General features: G+C 44.2%; 1 protein-coding gene across 17 annotated transcripts in view; it reads right to left on the reverse strand.

The window, feature by feature from the left end:
- DMD (dystrophin) overlaps positions 1–12068 on the reverse strand; it is a 2446616-nt gene that overhangs the window by 101278 nt on the left and 2333270 nt on the right. For all 17 annotated transcript variants that reach the window (XM_032426633.1, XM_032426634.1, XM_032426635.1 and 14 more), the window contains one exon: positions 5099–5173. In XM_032426633.1, the coding sequence (XP_032282524.1) occupies positions 5099–5173 (75 nt within the window). The remainder of the gene's footprint in view (positions 1–5098; positions 5174–12068) is intronic.

The following is a 12068-nucleotide window of genomic DNA, read 5'->3' on the forward strand; positions in this document are numbered from 1 at the left end:
GGGAGCAAGTGGTTTCACCAAGGGAGCAAGTCTTTCACCTGCTTTGTAGTGAGGGTGAGTCGGGCAGCCGTGACTTTATTCAGGTAACTTCAGGCCGTACAAAATCTCTCTACTATGCGATTCCGTTGCTGAACAGAAGCAAATTGATCGCTATTTCTTGTTTGCAGAGTATCTGTCACATTTATCAACTGCAGTACCTTTAGCCCTATGGTTTGGGCTCTCCAACCCACCATGCGCTAATAAACTAAATACATATGCTTTGTTAAGTGCATTTTTATATCTGCTCTTAGAAGTTGGCTAAATTTTTTTTTTTTATTAAAGATTTTATTTATTTATTTGACAGAGAGAGACACAGCGAGAGAGGGAACACAAGCAGGGGGAGTGGGAGAGGGAGAAGCAGGCTTCCCGCGGAGCAGGGAGCCCGATGCGGGGCTCGATCCCAGGACCCTGGGATCATGACCTGAGCCGAAGGCAGACGCTTAACGACCGAGCCACCCAGGCGCCCCAGAAGTTGGCTAAATTTTTAATTGTAGAAGCCACACACCTTTAGGATGTCATCAGAACTAGAGACCGACCAAGAAAAAGCTTAGATTATATTCCTCCTAACTCTCGGGGGCGGGGGGGGGGGGGGGGTATCAGCCGTAGGAAGCAGCTTACAAATCCCTCTTACCAAGATTTTCTCTTTGTCTCTGCTTTTCTGCCGAGTTTCATTTTCACTCACAGTGCGTTGAAAGGCAGTATGGAGTCATGCAACATTAAACCGATTACAAACTGGGGACATTACAGGCCAATGGTGAAGCTTGCAACTTAAATAGCAAATTCTTGATAGTGGATAAAATCATGTTATTCGGGTTTCTGCAATATTGAAGCTTTGATAGCAAAGTGCAAAAAGACGACCAAAAGCGTAATAGCAGGAGCGCTGCCTATTTCCTAAAACATCAGTAATTCAAACTCTTCCCTGGCATGAGGACATCACTGAGGTAACATCATTAGTTTTCATTAAAGCCAAGGTTGGTAGAAGCGACCTTCAGTTGGAAGAGCTAGCCAGGCCAAGTTTTATTTGCCTGTACCACAGACAATAGCTCTTGATCATGGCTTTGCAGGCACCGAAATGACAGAAAGGCCAGAAGATAAACCTAAGCAAACATCAAATTAAGAGGAAATTCGTAAATATCTACTGAATGGTTAGTTAAGTAATGTGACCACACATGTTTTCAAGAATAAAGGGCCTGGCGAACTCTTCATTCTGTAATCATACGATATGTTGAACTCTCCTGCCATTCTTGAGAATCCAGTATATAATTTAGGTAAATACACACCCTAATTTGGCTGTACCTAAATCTTTTTCAAATGGGAGAAAAGTCATGCTCAGGAAGCAAAGGCTGAGAATTTCAAATCTGTTTCAAAGTGGAAATTCTACATCCTACCCTCAGAGCTTAACTCTACTCCAAGGATATAACCTCAAACGGCCAAACTTTTTTGTAATATCAAATTCCCCCATTTTCCCAACATTTATTGGAAATTTTAACATAAACTGAAATGATAAAATGAGATATTTATGAACAGAATTATTTTTTAACAGCAGCAGTGGGTAATGCCTAAATCCAAGGGACAAAGCAACATTACAGAAAAGGACAGTCACCAGAAGGTTTTCCATTTTGTCTACTTCTGGGCTTTTTCAAAGTATAACCTGAAACAGCTGATTATCTCTTTTGAACTTTTAGGATCTCACAGGATGATACTCTATTCTAATAATGCTTTACAGTAACAGGTTCATAATTACCCCTTTATCAATGGAAAGCATTATCTCTGGGATGGGGCAGGGCCAAGAGAAGAAAAAGAGGCAGAAGACTTTCTCCGCCCAGCTCTCCGACTCCGCCCCACCCCAATGGGCCTCTTTCCAGCTACGGTACATTAACAGGTCCCTGAGGAAATCCCAGGTCTGGGGAGACCTTTAAAAACCACTTAAACTTGGGCAGCTATATAGCTGAAAAAACGATAGCTTCAGACTATAAGCTGTAAAGAAATGGAAGCCTCAATTTACTTTTGCTCATGCATCCATTCCATAGAAACATATGAAACCCTACCTACCGTGTGCTGGGCTTTGGGCTAAGGACTGGAGAGGCCCAGATAAAGAGGAAAAGCTGACTCTCTCCTCCCAAGTAATTTAACTTCTGGAACATTTCTTCTCCCTCTCTGGGTAAAAAGCCACACGCCAGCAACCGTCCTTGACTGCCTGTTAGCCTCTGCAGACCTCTGGTCAGGCGCCTTCATTCCTGAAGGCTTGGCAGCCCAGGTTCACAGTTCTCTCTTGCCTGGTTCTGGCCCCGATTCTGGATGTTTTCAACATGGGCAGGGATGACTGGGCCATCACTCTTGACTCACTCCCCTAACTTCCTGTTTCATCTCCATGCAAGTTCACATCTACACCACCCACTCAAATGGTCATAGCCAAGACGCAGTCACCTGGACCTGTTCCACTCGTGAAACAATGTTTAGCTATGCTACTCTCTGACCACAACTTGCCAGCCTTCCAGTTACTTCCACACCACCTCTTCCTATGCCTCCCTCAACAGTCAGCCCCTTGATCCCTCTACCTCCTGACTACCATCTTCCACGTGACAACGTGGCCTTGACAGACAGCACTTCAGCCACTTAACCACTCTTTTGCCCAAATCCCCCCCTCTCTTGCCCAGCTGTCACGTACCCACCTGCGATGGACCCATCCGGCTCCTGAGTACTGAGTGAGCCCGGAGCAATCCCACACCCGCGCAGCTTGGTACTGCTACAGAACACCGAGTGCACTGGACTCCTGCTCACATCAGCCCTCTTCTCTCTTCTTCTCCAGAAAGGTGAACCCACTCACAACCCTATCACCCTCCGCTCCCAATGCGGCAGAGGAACTCTATCTCCACGCAGAAAACAAACCTCCACATGGCTTCCTGCACCCTCCGGTCCCTAGATCTCCTTAGCTACCCGGACCTGCACAGATCCCTGCCTCGCCCTCTTCCCCCCATTACAGTGGAAGAGAGGTGCCCCTGCTTTCTCTTGGCTCCTAGATTACCTCCCCTATGCTCTGAGAAGTCCCATTTTTTATTATCTTGTTCTCTCTTCTTCTCGTCTTCATTTAAATGGACTCAAGTGTCTCTCAACTTATAAGTATGTATACTTCATTAACGCCTCCGTCCATGGCAGCCAACTGCCACCCCCCTTTCCCTCCCCCTTTCAAACTAAATTTCTCCAAGAACTGACCATACCGACCAGGCGGTATGGTCTTTACATCCGCTTCCGATTTACTTTTAAGCCCACCTCGCCATCTCCACCGTGCTTCTGAGAATCCCACTGAAGTTAGTAAGGACCTCCTTGTTGCTAAATCCAATGGCCACTTGCACCAACTCCATGCTGACCTCCCCGCCCACCTGCCCCTGGTGGCCGGCCACTTCTTTCCTCCCACACAGTACACGGCACTAGAGTTCTTGGTATCTTCCTTCTCCCCTTCTGGCCACTTCTTGGCAATTCCCTCTTACAGCCTACATACTCTCCTCTTCCTGTGCACGCTCTCCCTGAGCCTCTACATGCTGAAGAGTCCTAAATATTATTTGTCTATTTCTCCTGAGCATCACAGCTTCACGTCCACCTCTCCCAGGCAAGTGCACCATTCCCCCAAGCGAGCACCTCATAGCTTCTCTTGAGTTCCCCTCACCCACCCTATCAAGTTCATCACTAAGGCCTGTCAATGTCACCTCTTACGTGTGTCTCAGTTGTCTCCAATTCTCTCCTTTCCTCCAGTGCCCAGAACTGCTCCACCAGTCCCTCTCATCGGCTGCACAACTCCCGCCCTCAATCCACACTCTATTGCACGGCCATGATGACCTTTCTCAAGGAAAATCCCATTGTGTCACCCCCTTGCGTGGCTCCCCACTGACCTCTCAATTCTTGACATAAATTTGAAAAACCTTTTACAATCCACCTCCCACTTCTCTCTCCACCAAATGTTTCACCACAACCCCTCCTTGGGACTCTGTGCTCCCGCTGTGCTCAAGCACTTTCAGTTCCTGAAGGCATCAGCACGCGCTATTCCTTCTGACTAGAACACTCCTCCTAGAGTGAGCTCTACTAACCCTCTGGGACGCACAGAGCGTAGGTACCACCTCTTCCAGCAAAGCCTCTCTGAACCTCACCCCCGCAACTAGCTGTTCTCATAGTACCCCGTTCTTCCACTGTCACACGGCTAAATATAGGCCTTTGAAACCATCTCTTCACTTTTCCTCCAGGTGCCCATCAAGTGTGGCAAAGACACGGTATCACTTGATTTCTCTTTTTTAACAGACTGTGCACATTCACAATGATCTTATATACATTCACCTATGTCTCCAGACTTTATGGACACCCTCAATCTCCCTCATTAGACTACAAGGGCCATCAGGGTAGGGACTGGGGCAATGCCTGTCTGTTTCATGGCTCTATCATCAATCAGGTCTTCAAACAACATGTTCTAATTAACTGTGATGATAACGGATGGTTATACATAAACCATGAGATGGAGACATGGAACTACAGGACACTTCCGGATTTCCCCCACTGCTGTATGATAATGAGCAAAAGCAGAGAAACTAACCTGTCATCTGTCCTCCATCATGGCATCCATCCGAACCCTGGCATTCAAGCTAATAACCTACTCACACCTGCGCAATGTGGTTTGGCTAAGGCAGATGTAGTCTTCTACCATTAAAATACATTTTAGAAGAAGAAATAAAGGTAGGAGAGGGGGAAAGATTTCAAGTTTCATAAAGGTAACTCTGGATGCCAGTGCCCTTAGTTGGAAAATATAAATTATCAATATCTTATCAATTCAACATCAGTAGCTGAGGAATGAATGGTGACAGGAGAGATTCTTAACAGTCTAACAAAACCGTTCAGGGCACACGAGGCCAAAGAGATTTTTAAAAAGGGAATTCTATGTTACAGCTGGACTTGCGAGAGCTATTTCTCCCCTCTCCAAGCGGAAATACCCCTGGACCCACTTTTTTTTTTTTTTTTTTTTTTTTTTTAAGCCAAGAGGCACCATCATGTGTTTCAGGCACCAGTTAATACTCACAGCAAAGGGCCTTCTGCAGTCTTCGGAGTTTCATGGCGGTCCTATAAGCTGAGAACCTGACATTATTCAGGTCAGCTGAGGAAAAAAGGGACAAAACAAAGATCATTTGTTATTTCAACAGAAAGCACAAAAACTCCCACTGTTTTGGAAACAACAACAACAGTAACTTAGGAAAATCTCTTGTACATATGCCCCACATTTTGGGAGGTGAAAATTCTGCCAATTTGGGGAAAAAGCAAAAACAAGCAAACAAACAAACAGTCTCTTTGCTGTCTGATGATCACGCAAGCTAAATTCTATGAATGAGTACACTGGGCATCCATGTTCCTTGTTCCTGAAAGGGAAGAGACAGACAGGCATTTTTTTTTTTTTCTTCTAGACGATAACCTCAGTTCTACTGGAGAGGATCTTTGCTACACAAGATTCAAGAGAACAAGGAAGGTTATTTTTGAAATAGCTATTAGAACTTAGCAAACAATCAAGCGGCAATATCATACTTTTGGGGGGTCTGCGGTTTAAGTAGAGATGACTTTTTTATTGAAAAGAACATTTCATTAATGAAAATAGAGGAGGCCTTCTAAAAAAGATAAAAGTTTAAGACAAAGATCTCAGGTACATGAAAAGCATGTTTGTGTAATTTAAAATCACAGTGGAAGAGCTCTAGGCTTTAAGGAATTAGTCTTGGATTTATTTCGCTGATGATATTCGTGTTTTTTCCCAAGTTTTTCTTCAAATTCCAGTCAGTTAGCAAACAGTGCAGTACTAGTTTCAGGTACAGAATTTAGTGCTTCATCACTTATATACGACACCCGGTGCTCATCACAACACGAGCCCTCCTTAACACCCACCACCCTTTAATATTTTTTTCTGATTGTAAAAGTTACACGTGCTCACTGTGGCAAACTTCGAAATCAAAGAAAAATATAAAATCCAGTAAACAAATCACCCATAATCCCATGACACAAAGAGAGGCACCGTCAACATTTTCAGAATTTTTTATCCAACGTATGTGTGTGTCTGCGCGCATGAGATGTATTTTAAAATGTAATCAGGACTAAAATAAACATTTAGTTTATATTCTAAGGTGCCACCAGTCTAATATTGAGCACAGATGAACGTCTCAACAATCTCTGCTACTGCGGTTTCTAAGCCACCTGTCTATCAAGCCCCCCACTCGCCTGACCCAGCCCTGAGCTTTATTTCCATGATGCCCTCACTCAAGTGTGTGCAAGCCTTGAAATACACTGGGCTTTCTGTCTTTGCTGGCATGTCTGTGGAGCTGGGTTTCGGGAACCCAGTTCCAAAAAGCTCCTTGAGGACAAGTACTCTGTCTCCTACTTCTTCCCAGGGACTTAATAGACAACTGCTCTCTGAAAAAGCAAGTCTACTACAGCTATTGAACAACCGACAGACAGAATGAATAAATGAGCAGACGAACGAGAGAGAGAGAGAGAACAAAACACACCAGCAAATGTCCAACTGCCACAATCACATGGCAGCCGCAAAACCAATTCTGACCGGGGCTCAGGAAAGAGAAATGAGGTCATGCGTATCCAAGTTGCCCGGGTCAACATCATTAGCTGTAGGGCCTTTGCCGAGACCTAACGCAAACACCTCAACTGAAATTAGGGGACAGAAGAACAATGTCTGTCATGTATTTGAAAATATCCAGCCTGACAATAAAGAAACCCCAAAAAACGGACAGTACTAAATGCTGGCGAGGATGTGGAGTGACTGGAACTCTTCACACAGTGCCGGTGGGAACGTAAACCAGTATTTCCACTTTGGAAAACCAGTTCAGCAGCTTCCTACGGAATTAAACATACATCTCTCTTCGGACCCAAATATTCCACTCCTGGAGATTTACCCCAAAGAAATACAGACATGTGCACAGAAAGATGTGTATGTGAGTGTCCAAAGTAGTAACTTTACCCCTAACAGCGAAAACCTGGCAACAAATCATCAGGAGAAGGAATACAGACTGTGGCAGAGTCCTACCGTGGGACACTCATCTGCAGTGAAAAGGAACTAAATACTGATAATTCACCAACATCAACCGTCCCGCAGAACTGATGGTGCTGAGTAAAAGCAGCCAGATGAGAAGAGGAAATACTGGTGGACACCACTTATGTGAAAAGTTAGAACAGGCAAATCTCTCCTACGCTGACAGAAGACCACTACGTTGGCAGCCTGGAGTGGGGGGTCGGGGTGGGTAACAGACTTTAAAAAAACACAAGGTTATTTTTTAGGTGATTGAAATGTTACATATCTTGATTGGTGTGGAGGTTTTTGAGTGTATGCATTTGTCAAAACTCTACCTATACACTTCAAAGGGATGCATTTTATTGTGTGTAGATGACACCTTCATAAAGCACATTTTAAGAGTTTAAAGTAAACCCTCAAGTGGACAGTACAATATGACGTGTGTGTGCGTGTGTGTGTGTGTGTGTTAGCTTAAGTTACACTGCAGAGGTGGTCAGCTGTCTTAATCAGGCACGCACGCTCTAGGGGTGGTTGGCTAGCAATTCATCAAAAAAGCCTCACCCCAGAGGTGGCCACCCTAAGTACTTCAGCTATATTTAGCTCCGATTCCACCAAGGGATTCATAAATTATCCTAATTAATGTTAGACAGGTTTGCTTTGGTGGTATTAGTGGTTTGCCAAAGAGGAGGACTGTTGAAACGGGTTTAGACACAGTCTCTGCCCTTTGATTATGAGGATATGAGAAGAATCGATCAGGCTCTCCACCTACAGAAACGGTGCCCTGGGCTGGATTCCAAAATGTCCACCTGTAGTTCACTGAACTGTTGGTTGCCTGAATTCAGTGAGATGCTCCACAGGATCCTGCTGTTAGAGCGGCGATTCTCAAACTTGAGCATCCATCAGAATTACCGGGGTGGGGCCGCGAGCTAAAAAGCAGATTCCCAGACCCTGCTCCCAGATTTTCTTATTCCGTAGATCTGGAGAGAGTCTGAGAACGTGCATCTCTTAACAAGTTTCCAGGTGATTCTGATGCTGCTGGTCCAGGGACCGCACTCTGAGAACCACTGTGTTAGAGGGGCCTGGGCTAGTGTGCGTTGTGAGGCCCATCCGCCGAGCACTCACAAAGGCAGGGCTGTGACTTCACTCTGCCTTTTGCATTTGCCTTAAGACTGTTCTGTGCCCTGTGGCTAATAAATGTTCTTTTGTGAAATAGCTAGTTCTGAGACTTGCTTTCATTATAAACTGGTAGGTAGGTGTGGATAAGTTAAACTACGTCTAACTTCGCGTGGCTACCAAGGCGTCCCAAAGAGTACCTGTGTGGGTCCTTGTTAGCCAAAGTGTGCTTCGAGGACCAACAGCATCAGTATCCCTTTGGAGCTTGTTAGAAATGCAGAGTCTTAGGCCCCACCCAGATCGATGAATCAGAATCAACATTTTTTTAAACAATTTTTTTTTAGACTTTATTTGTCAGAGGGGGAGAGAGCACACACAAGCAGGGGGAGTGGCATGCGGAGCAGGCAGAGGGAGAATCAGGCTCCCTGCTGAGCAGGGAGCCCGATGCAGGACTCGATCCCAGGACCCTGGGATCATGACCCGAGCTGGAGGCAGACGCTTAACCAATTGAGCCACCCAGGCGTCCCCAGAATCAACATTTTAACAAGATCCCGGATGATCCATATGGACCCTCAAGTACAATCAATTCTTTAATTGTACATTTTAACAAAGTTACTTGTTCCGTGTTGTTGAAGTTCAAGTATGAACTCTGCACAAAGACCTGTGTTGTCTTTTGCTTTTCTGTCTTTCTAAGTTCCATTTTGTGGGCTTTTACCAGATTATTTAATGGCAATCATGATCAATTAGACCAAAAATTCACCTCTGGGATGTATTTGTGGGTCTCTTGTTTATGATGAACACCAATAAAAAAGTACTCAATATATTAAAGGTGTCTAAAAGTGTCCTCAAAGGCAATAGGAACAGATTCCTTCTCCAAGTGAATTAACTTTTCCCTAGAGTTTGTTCTCTGCTTCGTAGAACTTGATTTACCTCCATCCCTCTGATTGTCTCTCAATGTCTCTTCACCCTTGAGAGTAGTGGTTCTTCCTTTGTCTCTTTTCCCTAGTCATCACTGCTTACCTTCTTGGGTGGTCTCAGCCAACTCATGTCTTGTGGCACTAATCCACAAGACACGAATTCCTGTCCTCCCCTCCAAACTGGTGTCACACCATTCGCCAGTCTGATCAGACTTGCCATATACTTGGTAGTGCAGAGTTCCTTCGCACGCTCAGAAATAAGCCCCTTTGCCTCTTTATAAAATAAGCAACACAGAAACACAGAAACACCCCTCTTGTCAAGTACAGAGCACTCTTTCCTTACCACCATCCCGTAGCAGTTTCCAAGGAATAGGCCTCCAATTCCAAATTTCCTTTCATTTATTGACTTCAACTCAAGTGTGGTGTATGAATTGTGTGTCAGTCACACATCTTAGCAGAAGATACTAGCAAAAACTTTTTCTTCTTTTTCTCTTTCTTTCTGATCCTCCTTTTCAAATGCCTCTTAACTCATTGGTCTCATTTCCTACTATCTTCCTTCTTTCCTAAAACTAAGATCCTTCTCTTACGACCCCAATTCTACCCCCTTCCCAATTTTCCTGGTTCTATTCAGAATTCAGAACAAATGATCTAAATGAGGTCAGAAGCTTCATCTGTATTTCAGTTTATTTCAAGAACTGGCAAATTCCACCAGAAGCTACAGATCCAAGTGGGAGAGGCGAGGATGATCTGATTGTTTCAGGGTGTGGTTCACTACGGAATACTATCTGAGACAAGCATCTGGTACATTCCTGCTTTAGCAGGGCTCTCAGCTTCCCCAAAGCACTTCAAACTTTGTTCCCTTCCAAGTCCTCCTAACTACAGCATTCTGCCCCGAGTTCATTCTCTCCGACACCCATTCAGCATACCCCCAACCCACTGCCTTCTGCTGCCAGGTTTCTATGCCCCCTGGTCCAACCTCACCACTGTTCTCAGTGACTTGGAAATCGGAGAAGAAAGAAGCTAGGAAAATACCTACTTTTCATCAGAACGCAGCAGAAGACATCCACATTTTTATCCAGTAACCATCACTGAATTACAACACAGTTCTGGTGGCCTGGAAGCCTTACTCGGGAGAGATAACCATCTGTGTTGTTGGAGTCTGCATGTGTTGTTAGGGATCTGCAGCAGCACTCCCTCTGGCTTACAGCTGGAAGAGTTAAGTCTCTGCCTCGTGAAAGCGTGGAGGATGCACACAGAAACCTCGAGACGTGGCACAGCTGTGGACAAAGTGACATTGTCCTGGGCGGAGGCGAGAGCTGACCTGGTAGCTCAAGTACGCACGCCCCATAAAGCGAAAGCCCCCTGTCCCTCGTGGGATGCTGGCCTCCACTTTCCCTGGGAGCTGCCTTTCCAGGACTTGGATCCAAGTTGTAATGAGTTCACCAGCGCTCAACAACCGGAACTCGAGAGGAGTGAGACTATCCAAGAAACGAGTTACACAATGTTTCCATGGCAGCTGGTAGAAAGCACACTTCAGAAGGATAAAAATGCTGAAGTGAACATTCCTCTACATGACTTGAATTATTTTAACCAGGGCTGGTTCTAGCCTAAAAATAGAGAAATCTAGAAACTTAAGGAACGAGGACACATATCAAACCATCTACCTTCTCAACTTGAATCACCAGCTACTAAAGTCATGGCCCATTTGGCTTTTATTCTGAAGCACAAAACAAGTAATGGGGGGGGGCGGTTTGCCCCTTTGGTTAGACTGTGACTTTCTCTTGATTTTGGTTCGAAGATTTTTACTTCCATTCTGTGGAAGGTATTGGTCGAAGGTATCAAATTCCAGAAAAGAGGAACGACAGCTCAAGTTCAGGTCACAAATCTAGACATGTAGGACATGCTCTTGCAAAAATAGTGAAAAACACCTAAGCATTTAAAGTCAAGGGAAAACTTGGAAAATAGAGAAATAAAACATTAGGCCCTTTCGTTTCTTTTTTTTTTTCTTTTTGTATTTTTCCTTTTAGTTTTACGGCTGTGTTCTGCCATTTGATCACACTTCAAAAATGTTGCTATCTCTGACTGAACTGAGGTCTAGACCTTAAAACAAGGATTATTTCAGTCCAGCTTTCCAATGGCTTGTGGAGACTTTTTAGAAAGGCCCAAAGTTTTAGTATGTTTATCTATCAGGTAGAAAGAATGATAATGATCTCATAAAATTAATGAGTGGAAACAGCTGGATAGCCAAAGATTATTCCAACAGATAAATTAGCACTGTGGTCTTTGTTTCTTCCTACCAAGTCTGTTTCCCAGAAGAAATGTAATCCAAATCAGTCAGGTGATCATGAGTGAAAAATACAATTTAGAGGAAGTATGATCATTTTTGGTGCAGTTCCAACTTGAATGTTTGGCATACAGTATGAATTAAACTACTACTGCATGTCTATTTTAATCGTTTTCCAGAGAAGCCAAAACAAGGCCGCCCCCCGCTCCCCACCGGTCCACTATAGGAAGGTGGCACATTTTTACATATGAGATTATGTCTTGCATTCATTCCCCAGCCTCACTCTTCCTAGAGTGTTCTAATGGACTCTCCACATGGCAAGTATTCTTGCCAGCTCAAACTCACTAGAACGGACAAGAACCAGGGGTCTTAATGAGGCTTGAGATAAACTGAGTAATTTAAACCAAGTCTTTCTTGCAAGCAAATTAAGCCAAGATGTCCAGGCTTCAGAAGTTTTAGAGTACAATGTAGAATTACTGGGAACTCTTCAACAACAGGTAGGATTTCTGGAACATATCTTTAAAAAATCAGCCGAAAAAGAAGAGGTGCATTACTACATTTTACTGAACCTGTAATTTTTTAAAATATATTTGAGGCCTTTTAAAATCTAAACTCATTAAAACCTCATCATCAACACAGAGCTTTACTCAAATGGGGATAAAATAAATCAACA

The sequence above is a fragment of the Phoca vitulina genome, unplaced genomic scaffold (assembly GCF_004348235.1).
Source record: "Phoca vitulina isolate PV1807 unplaced genomic scaffold, GSC_HSeal_1.0 scaffold35, whole genome shotgun sequence".
NCBI classification, from domain to species: domain Eukaryota; kingdom Metazoa; phylum Chordata; class Mammalia; order Carnivora; family Phocidae; genus Phoca; species Phoca vitulina.